The sequence below is a fragment of the Ahaetulla prasina genome, chromosome 7 (assembly GCF_028640845.1).
Source record: "Ahaetulla prasina isolate Xishuangbanna chromosome 7, ASM2864084v1, whole genome shotgun sequence".
Classification (NCBI taxonomy): Eukaryota; Metazoa; Chordata; class Lepidosauria; order Squamata; family Colubridae; genus Ahaetulla; species Ahaetulla prasina.
This window is the reverse complement of record NC_080545.1, coordinates 6,657,815-6,677,421: the sequence shown is the minus strand read 5'-3', so window position 1 is coordinate 6,677,421 and position 19,607 is coordinate 6,657,815. Positions and strand designations below refer to the sequence as shown.

Genomic DNA, 19,607 nt, shown 5'->3' with positions numbered 1-19,607 from the left:
GATGCAAATTTATCGACCCCATAATCCCTTGCAGGGTAGAGTCTGGGCAACTGAATGGAGCTAGCAGAGTATTTGCTGGCCGGATGCCCTTCCTGTCACCAATGCGGAGTTTTGTTCAGCAGATATATTCTCATTGTTCCCAGAGAGAGGGAGAGAAATATCTGCCTCTACCTAGGATCGAACTCACAGCCTCCCGATTCTGAGGTGAGAGCTCCACCTCTAGGCCCACCGCACCACTTTGAAAAGGATGCAAATGCAAGTAGAGAAAGAGGTACCACTTCGGTGGGAAGGTAACGGCGTTCTGTGCATTTTTGGCCTATAGCCATGCTGGCCAGATGATCATGGAAAATGTCTTTGGGCAATACTGGCTCCCTCAGTCAAGAAACGGAGATGAGCTCCATACCCAACAGTCGCAGACAGCCGGCCAGGGGAAACCTTTACCTTTAAAAAGTTGAGATTGTATGCAGTTGCCTTATTCTACTGCACAGAAAGGGCTGTCTTTTCCCATTTATCCTACACTTTTTCCTCTTTCCCTTCTCCTCCCCCCCATTCTCATTTTACTTCTATTTATTTTTTTATTATATGCAAGGATTTGTTCATCTGCTTGGATACCTTTTTAAAAAAACTGCCTTCTGCAATTTGGATGCCCTGAAGCGCAGATTTTAATTACCAGGGTTATTAATACATTTGCTAAGGGATTCTGGAATTGTACACACTGGAAAGTTTGGTGATCTGAGTAGAATAGCTGAAACAGCAGCAAAAATATGAAGGGTTCTGGTCTACTGCTGTGTAATTGCAAATTTGTGTACCGCGACTCCCTCGCTAGACACATCAGACGCAAGAACTTAAAACGTGGAAACCACAGAAAATATGAGGTTGTTTTATTTACAATATGTACATGGACATCAGATGGCTCCGCTTCGCATACTGAAGAATCACCTCTTAACAGCTTGCAGAGCAAATGCCTATTTTAAATAATTCCTTTTAGAGGCGGTAAAGCTCGTAGCAGTGTTGCACAGGAATGTGAAAACAAAACAGAACAAAAAAAGCTTAGTCCCTCCTTCCGTAGAAAATATTATAGCCGAGTTCTATCATCCCTCCAATTAGCAGGATCCAAAGGGGAATAAAGACATAATAAAGTTTCATGGCGGTAAATTGTTCCAGTTTTGCGCACAGGGCGAGACAGAAGGCCAGCTTTAGAAGCATCGCCGTCAGGTACCATGCTTTTTTCTTGAGGTTCTGAGAGCCGTTGCGAGGATCGTAGCCGGACTTACAGCGGCGAGCCATTTTCACGATGATCATCACTAGAAGAATGGTATCAAATATCCAAACGGGAATAAATATGAGAAACCAGTTCCAGGGCGCCTTTTCATCCAGTTTTAACACCAACATGATCAGGAACAGTAACGTAAAGAGCCATGTGAGTAGCACCCTCTGGGCCAAGGACATTCTCATTTAAACAGCCTTGGTAGGTCAGTAGCCGGAACAGAAAAAGAGATGCCCTAGAATAGAAGAAAGAAAAAAAAAATAAGGTGATGGGTAAAAGCATACAAAAAGACATTCTGCGTATATCCGCCCATAAAGCTTTGGCTATTTTTGGAAAATTAAATATTGTGAACTGGGAGTTTTTTGCTTTTATGAGTTCAATAGAACCGAACAGGAAATTTCTACTTGTTTCATTTAATTCGTTTGGCCTTGCCCTGGAGATTATGGCACTAACAATAGCCCTTAGACCGTATTTTTTGGAGCATAAGACGCGCCTTAGTTTTTGGGGAGGAAAATAAGAAAAAAGCTGATTGGCAGGTGGATCGGCCTCCCAGAATACCCCCAATCAGCTGTCCCCAGAGGTGAATTTTAGCAACGGTTCCTTGGTTGTGAGCTCTGTGCCTTGCTTCTCTTTTTTTTCTGTCTCTGAAATAGCTTCAGAAAAAAAACCTCTGAAGCTCTGTTTGGGGCTTTTTTTCTGAAGCTTCTTTCAGCCTCTGAAACCTCCGTTTGAGAAGCTGCATGGGCTACATTCAGAGTATAAGACGCACCCAGATTTTCATCCTCTTTTTTGGGGGAGAAAGGTGCGTCTTATACTCCAAAAAATACAGTATACACTGCTTCATAATGCTTTACAGCCCTCTCTAAATGGTTTACAATGTCAGCCTATGGCCCCCAACAATCTGGGTCCTCATTTTACTGCCCTCGGAAGGACAGAAAGCTGAGTCAACCGTGAGCCGGTCAAGATCGAACTCCTGGTGGTAGGCAGAGTCAGCAACACTGTGCTACCATCATTATCATAAAAAACAATTTCCTTGAGGAACAGCCACACTGTAAACTTGGCAGGAGTGGGGCAGTTCCGTGTAGTGGTTAAAGTATCAGACTTGGTCCCACCTTAGGCATGAAAGCCAGGTGGGTGTCTTTGGACCAGCCCACCTCCCATAATTTTGTTGTGGGGGAACTAGAAGGGAAGGCTGCAGGTAGTCCTCCATCTATGACCACAATTAAGCCCAAAATTTCTGTTGCTAAATGAAACATCTGTTAAAAGTCAATTTTGTACCATTCTATGACCTTTCTTACCACAGTTGTTAAGTGAATCACTACCGTTGTTAAATTAGTAACAGGGTTGTTGAGCGAATCTGGCTTCCCCATTGAGTTTGCTTGTCAGAAGGACGCAAAAGGAGATCACATGACCCTGGGACAAGGCAACCGTCATAAATACGAATCAGTTGCCAAGCACCCAAATTTCATTGCAGATGCAGTGGGAATGCTGCAATGGTTGTAAGTGTGAAAAGTGGTCATAAGTCCCATTTTTTTTAGTGCCGTTGTAACTTTGATGAACTGTTGTAAATTGAGGACTACCTTTGCTACCTTCAGTAACATGTAAAGTGATAAAGGCGAAATAAAAATCCCATTTAAAAAGTAAATTTAACTCCGATAATCTCAACAAACCGCTGTATCTCTAGTACCAGGAGAATATTAATACTAATTTTTACAAAATTCAACTTTCCTAGAGGGACGCAGTGGCTCAGATGCTAAGCTTGTCGATCGAAAGGTCGGCAGTTCAGCCATTTGTGGAGAGGAAGAAGAGGAGAGAAGACTAAGGAGTCCTTGGTGCTGAGCTTGGTGGGTTCTTTGCAGACGTTTCATGACCTGACTAGGTAATAGCATCAGTGCTAGTAGGGTTTGTGAAGAAGAGGAGGAAGATGACAACCAAGGAGTCTTTGGTGCTCTCTTGAGATTGGTGGGTTTTTTCTCCAGACATTTCGTTATCCAAACTAGGTAGCATCGTCAGTGCTAGGAGGGAGGGGGGTTTGTGGAAAGGAGGAGAATTGTCACCAGTAGTAGAAGGGAGAGGATTTTAGGGGCGGGGAGGAGAACTATGGGGTCCTTGGTACTCTCTGAGCTTGGTTGTTTTCTTGCAGACGTTTATTTATCCAACTAGGTAACATCACCAGTGCTAGGAGGGATTTGTGGAGTGGAGAAGGAGGATTGTGGGGTCCTCTGAATTGGTTTTTTTTCCCTGCAGACGTTTCATGACCCAACTATGGAACATCAGCAGTTAGGAGGGAAAGAGGTTGGTGTAATGGAAGAGAAGGAAGACTGTAGGTGCTCTCTGAGCTTGCTTGTTTTCTTGCAGATGTTTCGTGACCCAAACTAGGTAACATCATCAGTGCTAGGAATGGGGATTTGTGGAATGGAGAAGGGGGAGGACGACTGAGTCTCGCAGACATTTTGTGACCCAGCTAGGTAACATCATCAGGGCTAGGAAGGAGGGAAGGAGGGAGGGAAGGAGAGAGGAAGGAAGGAGAACTGTGGGGTCCTTGGTGCTCTCTTGAGCTTGCTTGTTTTCTCGCCGACGTTTCATTACCCAACTAGGTGACATCACCAGTGATGGATAGTAGATAGTAGAGATAGATAGATGATACTGTACATGGATAGGTAAGTAGGTAGGTAGAAGAGATAGATAGATAATCGACAGACGATAGACATACAGACGATAGATAGATAGATAGAGGCAATAAAAGGAGAATATTTGTAGCTAAGGGTTGAAATGAGGGGTGCTTGGTGCTTTCCCAGCTTGGTGGTTCTCTTAAAGACGTTGCATTGCCTGGCTAGGGAACGTCATCAGTGCTAGGAGGGAGTGTGGTTTGTAGGGAGGAGCAGGAGGGGGACCAAAGAACCTTTGGTGCTGTCTGAGCTTTGTTGCTTTTTTCCAGACATTTCATTACCCAACTAGGGAACATCATCCGTGCTAGGAGGGAGCGGGGAGTGTGCAGAAGAGGAGGAGGAGACTGGGGGCGGTCCTTGGTGCGTGCTTGTTTTCTTGCAGAAAACTTTCTTTTTTCATTCCCTGCCTAGGTAACATCATCGGTGCTAGAAGGGAGGGGAGTTTGCGGAGTGGAGGAGGAGGATTGTGGGAGTCCTCTGAATTGGGGGTTTTCCCCGCAGACGTTTCACGACCCAAACTAGGGAACATCATCAGTCTTAGGAGGGAGAGAGGCTTGTGTAACGGAAGAGGAGAGGAGGAGGAAGACCGTAGGGTCCTCGGTGCTCGCTGAGCTTGGTGGTTTTCTTGCAGAGGTTTCATTACCCAACTGGGTCACATCATCAGTGCTTGAAGGGAGGAAGGTTTGTGGAACGATGATGATGATGGAGGAGGAGTAGAACCGTGGGCTCCTCGGTGCTCTCTGAGCTTGTTTTCTTGCAGGCATTTCATTACCAAACTGGGTCACATCATCAGTGCTTGAAGGGAGGAGGGTTTGTGGAACAATGATGATGATGGAGGAGGAGTAGAACCGTGGGCTCCTTGGTGCTCTCTGAGCTTGTTTTCTTGCAGACGTTTCATTACCAAACTGGGTCACATCATCAGTGCTGGGAGGAAGGGGGGGGATGATATTTGTGGAATGGGGGAGGGGGAGGACTGTGTGTGGAGAGTCCTTGATCTTTTTTGAGCTTGCCGGTTTTTTCCTCCCAGACGTTTCGTGACCAACTATTAACAGCAACTGCCTGCAATATTGCAGGTTCAAGTCCCACCAGGCCCAAGGTTGACTCAGCCTTCCATCCTTTATAAGGTAGGTAAAATGAGGACCCAGATTGTTGGGGGAAATAAAAAGTTGACTTTGTATATAATATACAAATGGATGAAGACTATTGCCTGACATAGTGTAAGCCGCCCTGAGTCTTCGGAGAAGGGCGGGATATAAATGCAAAAAAAAATAAAATAAATACAAAATAAAAATAAAACTAGGGAACATCACCAGGGGGCTCTGTCCAGTCAGCGCTGGGCCTCCTTTTGCTAAGGCCGAAAAGGGGACTCGAGAGTCGCAGCCGCAAAAAATAAATAAATAAATAGCCCCCCCTTCCCCCCCCCGCCAACACCCCCCCCCCTTGACCTCCTTTCCACACGACGGAGCCCGCCTCTCCCTCCCTCCAAGCAGGCCCAGCACAGCCTGGAAGAAGCCCCGAGCCCGCCTCTCCTTCTCGCCTTCCCCCCATCAACAAGAACCGAAGACGGGCCCCGGAGGAAGCCTTCGAGCCCGCCCCGAATTGGGCCCCGCGGCGGCCAAAGGCAAGCAAGGCCGACTGGGCCGCCTTCCTCCCCGGCCTTTTCGTCTCCAGAGCCGGAGCAGAGCCAACCTCGGGCTTTTTACCTCAGGCTTTGCCAAAGGGCCCCGCCGAAAAGGCGGGAAAACCCGCGCTACTCACCTCGCCTCAGGACCCCATGGGCGCCCGCCAAGCGACGCCGCTCTAGGACGGCACCTGCCGGGCCCGCCTGATCAGCGAGAGGAGGAGGAAGAAGAAGAGAGCAAGAGAGGCCCCGCATTTCTCCCCTCCCCTCCCATTGGCAGGCCTTGGCTTTCTCATCGCCGCTCTCATGGGCTGGGAGCGCTGTCTGTCATCCCGCCTTGGCGCCTCCCTCCCTCCCTTCTTCGTCTTCCCTTCCCTCCTATTCGGCAGCCCAGCCTGCCAATCGGGATCGTTTCCCCACCCCCACCCTTCAAGTCCCGCCCCTCCGCCGACCTCAGGAGACATCGTTCGTTTCCCTTCGGCTGGTTTCGCCGCACGGGCGGGCGGGCGGGTGTGTGTGTGTGTGTGAAATCCCGTCAATCAAAGCCAAGGACGAGCCAAGCCGCTAAAGGCCGCGCCCTCTTTATCTCCTTTTTTCCCCCCCACCCCCCTCCGTCCCCGTCCCCCCCGAATTTCTCGGCCCAATCAGCGAAAGGGGGAGGGCTTTCGGGTCACACGTGAGGACTTTTTCGAGCCTCGCGCGCCGCGGGGCCCGCCTTCCGCCCCGCCCACAGGAGGCGGAGCCAAGTGGGCGGGGCGACCAGAAGCCCAGTCTGGCGCGCCGTCCATCCACGGCGGCGCGCTGGTGCTGCTGCTGCTGTTGCTGCCGCCGCCGCCGCTCCTTTTCCTTCCCCCCCTCCCTCTCTCTTGCCCCCCCCAACCCAGTCTCGGGAGCGCGCGCCTGCACCCCCCCCCGCCTCCACCACCAAGCGCGCGACCCCTTTTTCCGCGGCTCTGCAGAGGCATTATTTTTTTTTAGGGGAGGGCGGGGGGGGTCTTCCTCCTCCCGCCCCTCGCCTGCCTGCCAGCCGGCGAAGAAGAACCCGGTGAGTGCCCCCCCCCCACCACCACCCCCGCCTTGCAGCTGGGAGGGGATGGGTCTTGGGAAAGCGGTGGGGGGGGGGCGATCGCCGCCGAGGAGGAGGAGGAGGAGGATGGTGCACGTGCGCGGAGGATGCAAAGCCAGGAAAGGGTGTGTGGGAGGGGAGGGTGTAGTGTGTGGGGGGGTCGTCCTTGGAAGAGGGCGACGTGGCTGGGGAGGGGAGGGAGGGAGGGGAGGGCGTCATTGCCTGCCAGGCAGAGGAGGGGGAGGCTGCATGCCTGCCACCCCCCCCAGAAAGGGATCTCTGTTACTTGCCCCCCCCTCTCAGGGAGAGGGAGGAGGGGGCTCTGGACCTCCCCCCCAGAAAGGGATCTAGGTTGCTTGGCCCCCTTTGCAGGGAGAGGGAGGAGGGGAGGGCACAGGTGAGGAGGGGGCTCTGGGTCCCCCCCCAGAAAGGGATCTGGGTTGCTTGGCCCCCTTTGCAGGGAGAGGGAGGAGGGGAGGGCACAGGTGAGGAGCGGGCTCTGGACCTCCCCCCCAGAAAGGGATCTGGGTTGCTTGGCCCCCTTCACAGGGAAATGGAGGAGGGGAGGGCACAGGTGAGGAGGGGGCTCTGGGTCCCCCCCTAGAAAGGGATCTCGGTTGCTTGTCCCCCTTTGCAGGGAGAGGGAGGAGGGGAGGGCACAGGTGAGGAGGGGGCTCTGGACCTCCCCCCCCCAGAAAGGGATCTCGGTTGCTTGTCCCCCTTTGCAGGGAGAGGGAGGAGAGGAGGGCACAGGTGAGGAGGGGGGTTATGGACCCCGCTCTAGAACTGGATCTCGGTTGCTTGGCCCCCCTTGCAGGGAGGGGGAGGAGGGGAGGGCACAGGTGAGGAGGGGGCTCTGGACTCCCCCCTAGAACTGGATCTTGGCTGCTTGGTCCCCTTGCAGAAAGGTGGGATGCAGAGGTTCAGAAGGGGGCTACACCCCCCACCCCCCCAAAAGGGGGTCTGGGCTTTCTTGCCCCCTTGCAGGGAGGTGGGAAGGGATGCAGAAGTCAGGAGGGGGCTCTGGGCCCCCCTTGTAGGGGAGAAGGGAGGGGACAGGTGAGGAGGGGGCTCTGCACCCCCGTAGGACTGCACCTTGGTCCCCTCACAGGGAGGTGGGAAGGCATGCAAAGGTCAGGCGGGGGGGGGGCTCTGAGCCCTTACTAATAGTGGGTCTCGCCTTCCTTGCTGAGTAGGAAGGGATACCAATGTCAGGAGAAGACTCGAAGCCTCCCCTAAAAGGGGGTCTCAGCTGCTTTGCCCCCTTGCAGGGAGATGGAATGAGAGGGGCACAGTCCCCCCCCTCCCTCCTTTAGCAGCTTCTCTGCAATTGCATTGGCACTCTTGGTTGTGCGCCGTCCTACTTGGCTCTGCACCCCTGAGTACCCCACTTCCACACCTGCCTGGATCCTGCCCAGGGAAGGAGCCCCGAGTAATTCAGGTTTTGTCCAGCATGTGGACAGGTGAGATCCTGATGGAAAATCCACCTGGCTGATGGAGTGAGTCGCTTGAGTTTTTGGCACCCTACTAATTCCCACCTCTGTAATTCAGATTAAAAAAAAGAGAGAGAGAGAGATAGCAAAACAGAACTAATTACAAGTTCTGTTACCGAGAAAATGGTAATTATGATTATGCAAACGCGGCCTGTTTTTTTGGGGGGTGAAGGCAGGACGAGTTATTTCAAGTAAGCAGATTAAGCAAGAAGTTGGATAATGTCTCCTGGGTCATCTCTCCATTTGGCCTTGCCTAGGAGCACCTTTTCAGGTGTGAGTGCCAAAATCTGTGGAAATATGGAATTCTCAAGCTTTATTGGCTGCTATACAAGTTTTAAAAGGCAGGTAATATATCCTGGGGTGTCTGTCTTGATCTTCAGATGCTGAGAGAGAAAATAATAATAATCATAATAATAATCAACAAATTGCAGCTTCCTGCAATAACGCCAACTGCAAAAAACTGTGCTACTTGGAACATCGTACATCTTAAGAAGGTACTTGGTTGATACCTAGGACGCTGGTAGCAACCTGTATCAACCTTTAGCAATGGTATTGCTGTGGTATTAGTCAGTGGTATTTGTGATGCATTTTTAAATATTCAGTTGACTGAGTTTCATGTTTAATGAATAAAAGAGATAATAATAATTGTACATCTTAAGAAGGTACTTGGTTGATACCTAGGACGCTGGCAGCAACCCGTATCAACCATCAGCACCAGTCAATGGTATTTGTGATGCCTTTTTGAATGTTCAGTTGACTAAGTTTCATGTTTAATGAATAAAGATAATAATAATAATAATAATAATAATAATAATAATAATAATAATAATAATAATAATAATAATAATACTTATTATTAATCATCATCATCATCCACATCTTTCATCTGGCGGGAGAAAACTGTAACGTCCATGACTTTGAGAGTGACCTTTTCCTGTAGGTAAGATCAGAATGAGAGAAATGGGTTCTAGAGATGTAAGGAAAGCTCACTCCCCTAAGAATAGCAGAATGAAAGAGTTGGAGGGGACCTTGGAGGTCTTCTAGTCCAAGCAGGAGACCCCCATATCATTTCAGACAAATAGTTATCTTAGTCTCTTCTTATAAACCTCCAGTGATAAAGCAGCCACTTCTTATTGTGGCCTGTCGGTTGCCGGCCCCTCCGGCAGCTGAATCAGAGGAGGAGGAGGAGGCGGCGTGGGAGTCAGGGTCAGCATCAAGGCAACCTGAGAGCTCCGAGGGGAAAGAGGGAATGGAGCTGGGAGAGAGCGGGAGAGGGAGAGGTGGAGCCTAGGCCGTCCATCAGCCCTCAAATGGAGAGTCAACAGCCCTCAGGTCTGGAGGTGGCTGATGAGGAGGAGGAGGAACAGCTAGGTCCAGTGCCTGACGCCCGAATGCTCAGAAGACAGAGGAGAGGAGAGCAGTGGAAATCTATGGGCCGGTCCTTGGGATGGAAGAGTCACTAGCAAAGCCCCACCCTAGCTCTGGGGATAAAAGGCAGGGGGCGGAGATGAGTAGATGTGGCAGACAACTCTTCATCTCCCTGCCAAACGGACTTGTTAGCCTGCGTTGAGAGAGAAATTTTTGCCGTGGCTGCTGGCGCTCCTGACCAAGGAATCTTTGAGTTAACTTCATAGCGTTTGTCTTGTTTGGAGAGCTGGGTCAGAACGCTTCTGGAGGCAAGCTTGTTCCACCTTGGAGGTCTTCTTGTCCAGGGGTCTCCAACCTTGGTCCCTTTAAGACTTGTGGACTTCAACTCCCAGAGTTCCTCAGCCAGCAAAGCTTTGCTGGCTGAGGAACTCTGGGAGTTGAAGTCCACAAGTCTTAAAGGGACCAAAGTTGGAGACCCCTGTTCTAGTCCAGCCCCCAAACAGGCAACCCTCTACCATTTCAGACCAATAGTTGTCCAGTCTCTTAGACTTAAAAACCTCCAGTGATGGAGCCACCCACAACTTCTGGAGGCAAGTCGTTCCAACCGATTAATTGTTCTCCCTGTCAGGAAATTTCTCCTTAGGTTCTAGTTTGCTCCTCTCCTTGACTAGTTTCCATCCGTTACTACTTCGTCTTGCCTTCAGGTGCTTTGGAAAGATCGGAAATCCAACTTGGAGAAAAAAAAAAAGGAAAAAAAAGGAAAGCTGCAACCTTCAGAAACTTTTCAAAAAGTTTGAGGGCCCAATAAGGTTTCCTAGTTGGGAAATGCCCCTCTGCTTACTTCAAGGCAAAAGAGAAACCTCAGAAATCATCTAGAAATCTGATCTAGAGTAGACCAAACCTTCAACAGAGCCAACCCTGAAAAAGGAGCTCTTTTTTTTGGCCAGGATGCTTATAGCTGGACCGGTGGAAGCTTTTAACCGAAGGAAACGTTAAATTCTGCAAAACAGAAATACGGCACGTTAAGGCTAACGGGTCTGGCAGAATGCTTAATCCTTCTTTTGAGGAATCTTTATATATATATATATGTGTGTGTGTGTGTGTGTAGGTCTTTGGTTGTTCGGGTTTTCTCCCGTGTAAAATTGGAAGTGTCTTGGCGATGTTTCGACGAAGTCTCATTCGTCATCTTCAGGCTTCAGCTTCATGCTGAAGCCTGAAGAAGCACGAAGCTGAAGCCTGAAGATGACGTATGAGACTTCGTCGAAACGGCGCCAAGACACTTTCAATTTTACAAGAAGCACGAAGCTGAAGCCTGAAAATGACGAATGAGACTTCGTCGAAACGTCGCCAAGACACTTTCAATTTTACAAGAAGCACGAAGCTGAAGCTTGAAGATGACGAATGAGACTTCATTGAAACGTCGCCAAGGCATTTCCAATTTTACATGGGAGAAAACCCGAACAACCAAAGACCTACATACAAACACCCGTGAAAACCTCAGAAAACAAATAGATAGATAGATAGATAGATAGATAGATAGATAGATAGATAGATAGATAGATAGTTGGTTGGTTTTTTGAGAAGCAGAGGCAAGAAAACTAGGGAAAAGGACTGAAATAAAGACATGTATTGTCAGGGCATTTGTTTAATTGATGCGCAGGTAATTTCAGCCAGCATTCTTTGTGAATTCACAGATGTCAGTGTAAAAAGGTGATGGAAATTTTTTTTCTTTTATTGGGCTCAAGACTGAAGTTGGACAGTTTAGTTAAGGGTGGAGAGAAAGAACTTCCATTGCAAAGTTATAACAGATCACGAGAAAGCAACAATTTCCCCCCCCCCCTTTAAAGTCGTGTTTTCTTCCGGCGATAATATTCGACTGTTAATAACGGGATGTTGCGATGCAACGAGGGAAAGAATACGGAAATTTTGGAGTATAAACAGTTTCGGAGAGATTTATAAATACCATGTGTTGCTTACACATTCTATTTGCTCGATCCCGAATGAAATGAAGGTGGACTGAGGCAGTCGGCAGGAATTTCACCTGACTTGAGGGCACTTAAATATTTATTTATTTACATTTCTGTTGCTATTTTTGCTTTAGTTATGGAGCTTTGTTTCCCCTTACGTTCTGCAGGGAATTCCAAAAGACTCGATAAGTAGATTTATTGTCGAGAATTAAGAAAAAATGATCTGTCTGGCCACCCTTGGGGGAATGTTTATATATGTGCATTTGAGGCATCTGAGGGTTTGAAAGTTGAATCAACATCTCTTCCTCCCCCGTCCCTTCTTATCATTAGCATTGAAAATTGCCATGTCAGATGTCCTGTTTAATGAGGAATTCAAATTAAAACTCTTCTGCTTCTTCTTCTCCTCCTCCTCTTTCTCTTCTTCCCTCTTTCCTCCCTCCTCCATCTCTTCCTCCTTTTTCTTTCTCTTCCCTCCTCTTCCTCCTCTCTCCTCCTCCGTCTTCCTCTTCTTCTTTTTCTCCTCTCTTCTTCCCTCTTTCCTCCTCCTCCTCTTCTTCATTTCCATCTCTTCCTCCTTTTCTTTCTCTTCCTCTTCCTCTTCCTCCTCTTCCTCTCCTCCTCCTTCTTCCTGTTCTTCTTTTCTCCTTTCTCTTCTTCCTCTTTCTTCCTCCTCTTCTCTTTTGTCTCCATCTCTTCCTCCTTTTTCTTTCTCTTCTTCCCTCTTCTTCCTCCTCCCTCTCCTCCTTCCTCCTCTTCTTCTTTTTCTCCTTTCTCTTCTTCGCTCTTTCCTCCTCCTCTTCTCCTTCATTTCCATCTCTTCCTCCTTTTTTTCTCTTCATCCCTCTTCTTCCTCCTAACTCTCCCTCCTCCTCCTCCTTTTCTTCTTTCTCCCCTCTTCTTTCTCCTCTTCCTCCTTCCTCTTCTTTTCTTCTTTCTCTTCTTCCCTCTTTCTTCTTTCTCCTCCTCCTTCATCCTTGAAGATTTTTTTTCCCTTTACAAAATGAAAAGCTCTATACTTCTACACCCTGCCGTTTTCAACCCTTCTACCCCTTCTCAGTCCACCTTCCTCTTTGGATATAGAGTACTTCTTCCCCTCTTCTTATCCTTACAGAAGGACCATTCCCATCCTTTCATCCACAGCTGCTAAAGTCTCTTTCTTCCCCTTTCTCCATCTTTAACACACTCTCGGTTCCTCCTTCGCCTTGACTGGAGTTCTTAGAAGCTCCGTTTCGTCTGCGGTTGGAGAATTTCCTCCTCAAACTTTTCTCAGCTGTTTTGTCAGCATCCAGACCTCCTCACTGTGATCCTTTTGGGGCAATCCCCGTAATGTTATCCTCCCCAAACTTGATTTTTTTCTTTTCTGAGAAAAGAAACTTACTTATGAATATCGAAACTTCTTGCTGCTTGTCAGCATACACTCGTGGCCAAAATTGTGGAAACCTTTTGGGAAAAGTGTATTTTTGAGGTTTGGTGGCTAATAGCACCACTTTTTTTCTGGAGATTCAAGAGAATCCTATTCCACTGCTGGAATGGCCTGGGAATAGCCAAGAACTTCACCCAATTGACACTCTACGGAGCCGACTAAAGAAACTTGTTAGTCAGAAGCGACCCAGCAATAAAACCCAGTTAATAGAAGCAATCCTTCAATCTTGGTTTCACATGATAACAGCTGCATAATTAAAAGGCTTGGTTCACTCTGGACGTTGTAAGGCTGTAATTCATGCCAACTAACTATTAAATGACATGGTGATAATTTTCGTATATCTCAGTTTTTTTCTAGGGTGATAATTTTTGTATATCTCGTTTTTTTTACCTGTTTCACTTTTCTTCTTTCTACTGTAACTGCTATTCTAATAGCAAATCCTTCCTAAAAATTATTGCATTACATTCTTGATTAAATTATCTTTCTATTGATATATAATTTTATGGTACCACTCAAAAAAAAAGGGGGTGTTATTAGCTAGTTTTAGAAAATACACTTTTCCCAAAAGGTTTCCACAAATTTGGCCACTACTGTATATAACATTAAAGTTCCAAATCTCACCTCGCCAAGGTCTCTGTCCATTAAGCCCCAATAGAAAAGACACTGGTTTTATCTTTATATTCCCTTTAAGAATCTTCGGTATCAAGATGTGAATCCTGCTCCAATATTGATACCGACAACAGCAAGAATACTCTGCACAAAAATGGAAAGATACTTTGATTCCCACTGTGGAAAAATGGCTGCAAAAGCTGATGGAGCTAACAGAGTCGGCTAAATTGTCTGATTTGATTGAAGAAAAATAAAATACAATAAATTTAGTTTTTACTAAGTTGGTAAAACTACTTTGCTACCCTGTTTCCCCCGAAAATAAAGACCCAATCGGAAAATAAGTCTTAGCATGATTTTTCAGGATGCTCGGGAGAAGGGTGGTATAGAAATATGATAGATAGATAGATAGATAGATAGATAGATAGATAGATAGATAGATAGATAGATAAATAAATAAATAAGCCCTACCCCCAAAATAAGCCCCAATTAAGATCGTCAACCAGATGGAAATGTTTAGTACCGTATTTCCTCCAAAATAAGACCTAACCGGAAAATAACCCATAATACGTCTTTTGGAACAAAAATTAATATAAGACTTGGTCTTATTTTGGGGAAAACACGGTATTTACAATTCAACCGTTTTACTAACTTGGAAACCACTTCTGGGCTTTGTGCTTGAGATGGAAAAAGAAACTTTGATTTTGGGTGTCGCCGATAGGTTTGTTGTTATAGAAATGGCTACTTTATAATAGCATGTAAAAGTTGAGGTTGTATGTTATTACCTTATTCTACTGCGCCAAAAAGAGTTAGAAGTCAGCGTTTTTTTTCTTTTTATCCTACGTTTTTTCCTCTTTCCGTTCTCCCACCCTTTTCCCCCATAACTCTCATTTTTTTTCTTTCTGTTTTTGTGTTGTATATTTTGGCAAAGCACTAAAAACTTGTAACCGCTGCAGATCAAAACTTCAAGGGGACGTGGTGGCTCTTTCCATCTTGGTGTTTCTTCTACAGGCAGTCCCTGATGTATGACCACAATTGAGCCTGATGTTTCTGTGGCTAAATGAGACATTTGTTAAGTGAACTTTGACCCGTTTTATGACCTTCCTTGCCTCTGTTGTTGTTGTGGTCCCTCAGCAGCCTACGGAGCTGGCAACGGAGTCGGACAGCAATGAGGCTGAAGTGAGGCCAGGGCCATCGGGAAGTGAGGTGCGGACTCCAGAGTCTCCAGAGACTGATAGTAGTGAGGCAGAGGAACAGGAGGAGCCTGTTCCTAATGCACAAATGAGAAGAGCTGCCAGAAGGCAAGAGCAGCTCAAGCAGAGAGGACGACTCAGGAGTAGGGCCAAGAGATGATTGGCCCCTCCCATAAGGCTTAAAACAGACCAGCACCGGCATTTCAGCTTTGCTGGAAAACAACGTTGTAGCTGCGTCTTCAGCTTCGTCTTCTGCTTTGTGTACGTCTTTGTTTTTGTGGCTTCTGGACGTTTGCCCGGAAGGGCCTTTGGCAGTTTGCCTAATTGGACTAAGGTTTGTGAGATAACTGAGGAATTTGTGTTGGGAGGCATTTGTTTTACTTTGAGTTGAACGACGCTGGGAATTGAAGTATTTCCCAGCTGTTCGAATAAAGTTTGTTTTTCCACGGACTAAGTTTATTACTACCTACTTGGGCCTGGGTCACAACAGTTGTTAAGTGAATCGCAGCACTTGTTAAGTTAGTAACGTGGTCGTTCAGTGAATCTGGCTCCCCCAGATTGACTTCGCTCATCAGAAGGTCGCCAAAGGGATATGGCGACCGTCATAATTGAGGGTCAGTTGCCAAGTGTCTGAATTTTGATCACATGATCATAGGAATACTAGAAAGGTAGTAACAGTGAAAAATGGTCATAAGTCACTTTCTTCAGTGGATAATAGGCTAAGGACAGAAGAAGTTGTATACACTGTAGGCAGAGGTGGTATTCAACCGGTTCGCACCGATTCGGGCAAACCGGTAGCAGCGATCATGGGTCGGCCTGCCCTGACACTATGCTGTCCTATTTATCAACGTTTTTGAGGCCAAGCGCATGCGAGGAAGGCGCACATGCGAGCAGAGCGCATGTGCGGAAGGCTGGGCACAGGCACGGAAGGCGCGTGAAGCGAGCATGCGCATGCAGGGTGAACCGGCGGTAACAATATGTTAAACCCACCTCTGGCTGTAGGTGAACTGGAACTTTTTCAAGAAAACGTTTCATGAACTTGGCAGAAACTGAGCAAGGCATAATTTTGTAAGACCTGTTGAATTCCGGTCAAAACCTTGACTTAACGGACCGCCTTCTGTTACCACATGCCTCCCACCGGCCGGTACGCTCCCATAGTGAGGGTCTTCTCAGGGTGCCGTCAGCCAAACAGTGTAGGCTGGCGACCCCCAGGGGGAGAGCCTTCTCGGTGGCGGCACCTACCCTCTGGAATGAGCTTCCCCCAGGACTTCAACAACTTCCTGACCTCCGGACCTTTCGCTGCGAGCTTAAGACGTATCTATTCTTCCGAGCAGGACTGGCTTAATAGGGTTTTTAAATATGGATTTTAAGGGGGTTTATTTTACATTTTGTATTGTATTTTAAATTTAGGCTATATTGAATAAGTTTTTTTAAATAGTGTTTTATTGTAAATGTATTGTATTATTATTTTTTTTGTTTGTTTACATTTATACCCCGCCCTTCTCCGAAGACTCAGGGCGGCTTACAATGTATAGGGCAATAGTCTCATTCTATTTGTATATATTTACAAAGTCAACTTATTGCCCCCCCAACAATCTGGGTCCTCATTTTACCTACCTTATAAAGGATGGAAGGCTGAGTCAACCTTGGGCCGGGCTCGAACCTGCAGTAATTGCAGGCTTTGTGTTCTTAATAACACAATAATTTGCCTGTGCACCACCCTGAGTCCTTCGAGAGAAGGGCGGTATAAAAATTAAATTATTATTATTATTATTATTAACAGTAGTTCGTTTAGTGATCGTTCAAAGTTACATCAAAAAAATTCACTTTGTAGGTACCTGGCCTTGCACTCCCGCAGGTCTTCCGTCTGCTTGGAAAGACCATGCTCCTAGTCCTCAGTGAGGTGCTTCTGCTGAGCCTCCTTCTCGGTCAGATCCAATTTGAACTGAGCTTCTTTTGCCAATTCTTTCTCGTGGTGGCTGCTTAGCTCCAACAACTGCTTCCTGTTGGAGCCCTAAGGAGCCCGGGCAGGCAGGGGAGGAGTGAGTAGGAGGGGAGGGGTGAATAGAGGCCGGTGAGGCGCCCCTCGATGTGAGTGTCATCAAGTTGGTCATGCCCACTCAGTCACATGACCACCTAGCCACACTCACCCTGCCGGTCATTAAGCAGATCATACTAGTGATCTAGTGGGGCCGGGATAGCTCAGGCTGCAGAGAAGCCTGTTATTAGAACACAGAGCCTGCAATTACTGCAGGTTCGAGCCCGGCCCAAGGTTGACTCAGCCTTCCACCCTTTATAAGGTAGGTAAAATGAGGACCCAGATTGTTGGGGGGGCAATAAGTTGACTTTGTAAAAAATATACAAATAGAATGAGACTATTGCCCTATACATTGTAAGCCGCCTTGAGTCTTCGGAGAAGGGCGGGATATAAATGTAAACAACAACAAAAAAAAAACTAGTGATTCACAGGATTTAAAATTATGAATTCAGTGTTCCCTGAGGTCCAAAAGGTTGGGGACCCCTGATCTAGTCCAACCCCTCCCCCCCCGCCCATACAGAAGACCCTACACCAGCGGTTCTCAACCTGTGGGTCAGGACCCCATTGGGGGTCGAATGACGATTTGCCAGAGGTCGCCTAAGACCATCGGAAATATGGGAAGTATACTTGCGAGTCGAAGAATCGTGCTCCAGTGGTTGACTCCACAAGCCAGCTGCAGGCTCTTCAAATCGCGAGCCGAATTCGGCTTCAGGCACGATGAATTAAAAATCTTGCTCTGATGTCTCCCTCTCAAGCCAGCTGCAATCGCTCCCAATCGCTAGCCTAATCTGGCTTCAGGCGCCATAAACTTAATAGGGGAGGAGTCTCCGCTTTAATGCCTCCGTCCTCAAGGCAATCGCAAGCAGTTCAGATCGCTAGCCAATGCGGCTTCAGGCGCGATAAATTCAAAACGAAAATAATTTTATGGTTGGGGTCGTCACATCATGGGGAATTGTATTAAAGGGGTCGCAGCACTATAAAGGTTGAGAACTACTGCCCTACACCATTTTTGACAGAGGGCAGTCCGGTCTCTTCTCGAAAGCTTCCAGTGATGAAGCTCCTACAGTTTCTGAATCTGTGACTAAGGCTGGAAACAAGACAAATCCAATGCCTTAAATAATGGATCTGTAGTATTGCTTACATCGAAGCGCTGAGAGCTTTTTACTAAAATCAATAAGTACTACTTCCTCCCATTAATTCCATGCCTCCCCTTAGCTTTTACTTTATGGAGACCGCCGTCCAATGGATATTATCGGATTTGGGCTTCTTCTACTTCTTTAATTCCAGAAATGAGATCTTCAGGAATTTCAAACGCCTTCCACGTTCTTGTTTTTGACCTTTATAAAGCAAAAGAATTCAAGCGGACAACATTTTTTCCCCCCTCTCTCTTTCTATTCTGGTTCCAGCAGGAATTTTTTTGTGATAACCATAGATTTCTGCTGGCTTTTTGTGTGTGTGTGTGTGTGTGTGTGTGTGTGTGTGTGTGTGTGAGAATTTGTGTCAGTTGTCCCTCACTCTGTTATAACTCCATAGCACCAGAAGGCAGGACAAGAAACAATGGTTGGAAACTAACCAAAGAGAGAAGCAACCTGGAATTAAGGAGAAACATTGAATAATAAGAGTTGGAAGGGACCTCGGAGGTCTTCTAGTCCAACCCGCTGTTCGAGCAAAGACCCTGTATCATTTCAGACAAATGGTTGTCCGGTCTCTTTTTAAAAGCCTCTAGTGATGGAGCACCCACAACTTTCTGAAACTATGCCATTGGTTGATTGTTTTCTCCGTTAGGAAATTCATCCTTAGTTCTACCGTAAGTTGCTTCTCTCTTTGGTTAGTTTCCATCTGTTGCCTCTTCTCCTGCCTTCTGGTGCTTTGGAGAATAGGTGGACCTCCGCTTCTTTGGGAATGTCCTTCAAAGTTTGCGAAACTGCTATCATCTCTCCAGTAGCGGGTTTCAAATCCCGGCGCTACAGGTTCGCTATTGGGAGCGTGTGGTGCTTATGCGCATGGGCAGAACGTGTTTTTTTTTTGAATAAATTTTTTTATTTATAAACCAACAAACATTTAATACATCAGTCATTTCTTCCGTGTGACATCTTGATGTTTTCTTCCTTGCTTTTGAATTTAATCTGTTACAGTTTTTTCCACTAATTCAATATTCTAGTTATAGACTGGACTGGACTGGACTGGACTGGACTGGACTGGACTGGACTGGACTGGACTGGACTGGACTAGACTAGACTAGACTAGACTAGACTAGACTAGACTAGACTAGACTAGAATAGAATAGAATAGAATAGAATAGAATAGAATAGAATAGAATAGAATAGAATAGAATAGATTTTTTTATTGGCCAAGTGTGATTGGACACCCAAGGAATTTGTCTTGGTGCGTACGCTCTCACTGTACATAAAATATACCTTCATCAAGTTATACCATTTTCTTACACGTTTATCAATTTACTTATTCATATCTTTTTTCTAACCAATGGTAAAATTGATCCCATATCTTAAAATATTCTGAATCCTCTCTTTCTTTGATCATCAAAGTTAACCTATTCATTTCTGCACAATCTAAATTTTTTTTTTTGATAACTTCTCCTTCCAGGGGTATTTCCTCTGTTTTCCAATTTTGTGCAAAAACAATTCTTGCTTCTGTTATTAGATATATAATCAAGTAAATATTAGTAATTAGTAATTACTAATTTTCTCTGGGAGTGTTTTTGATGACGTCTGGGCAGGCGGGCGGAGCCTCCTGCTGCTGTCGCTACCGGTTCTCCCGAACCGAAGAGAACCATTAGTAACCCACCACTACATCTCTCCCCTAGTCCTTTTTTTCATTAAACCAGAGAAACCAAGACTATGGCTATTAGACTAAAATATGTACTAGACTAGACAGT

General features: G+C 46.6%; 2 protein-coding genes across 2 annotated transcripts in view; one reads left to right on the top strand and one right to left on the bottom strand.

Annotated features, from left to right (window-relative positions):
- Positions 1–864: 864 nt before the first annotated feature.
- Positions 865–5,824, bottom strand: TMEM60 (transmembrane protein 60). The gene is made up of 2 exons (XM_058190313.1): positions 5,695–5,824; positions 865–1,502 (listed from the first exon to the last, which is right to left on the bottom strand). Exon 2 carries the CDS (start codon positions 1,453–1,455, stop codon positions 1,051–1,053), a length of 405 nt encoding a protein of 134 aa, XP_058046296.1. The 5' UTR covers positions 1,456–1,502; positions 5,695–5,824; the 3' UTR covers positions 865–1,050.
- A 625-nt stretch (positions 5,825–6,449) lies between these two features.
- Positions 6,450–19,607, top strand: part of PHTF2 (putative homeodomain transcription factor 2) — an 80,136-nt gene continuing 66,978 nt past the window's right edge. The window contains exon 1 of the mRNA XM_058190309.1: positions 6,450–6,602. The gene's annotated coding sequence lies outside the window, so the exon portion shown is untranslated. The remainder of the gene's footprint in view (positions 6,603–19,607) is intronic.

Coding starts and splice junctions, on each gene's coding strand:
- TMEM60 (XM_058190313.1), bottom strand. CDS start 1,455: ATGAGAATGTCCTTGGCCCAGAGGGTGCTACTCACATGGCTCTTTACG.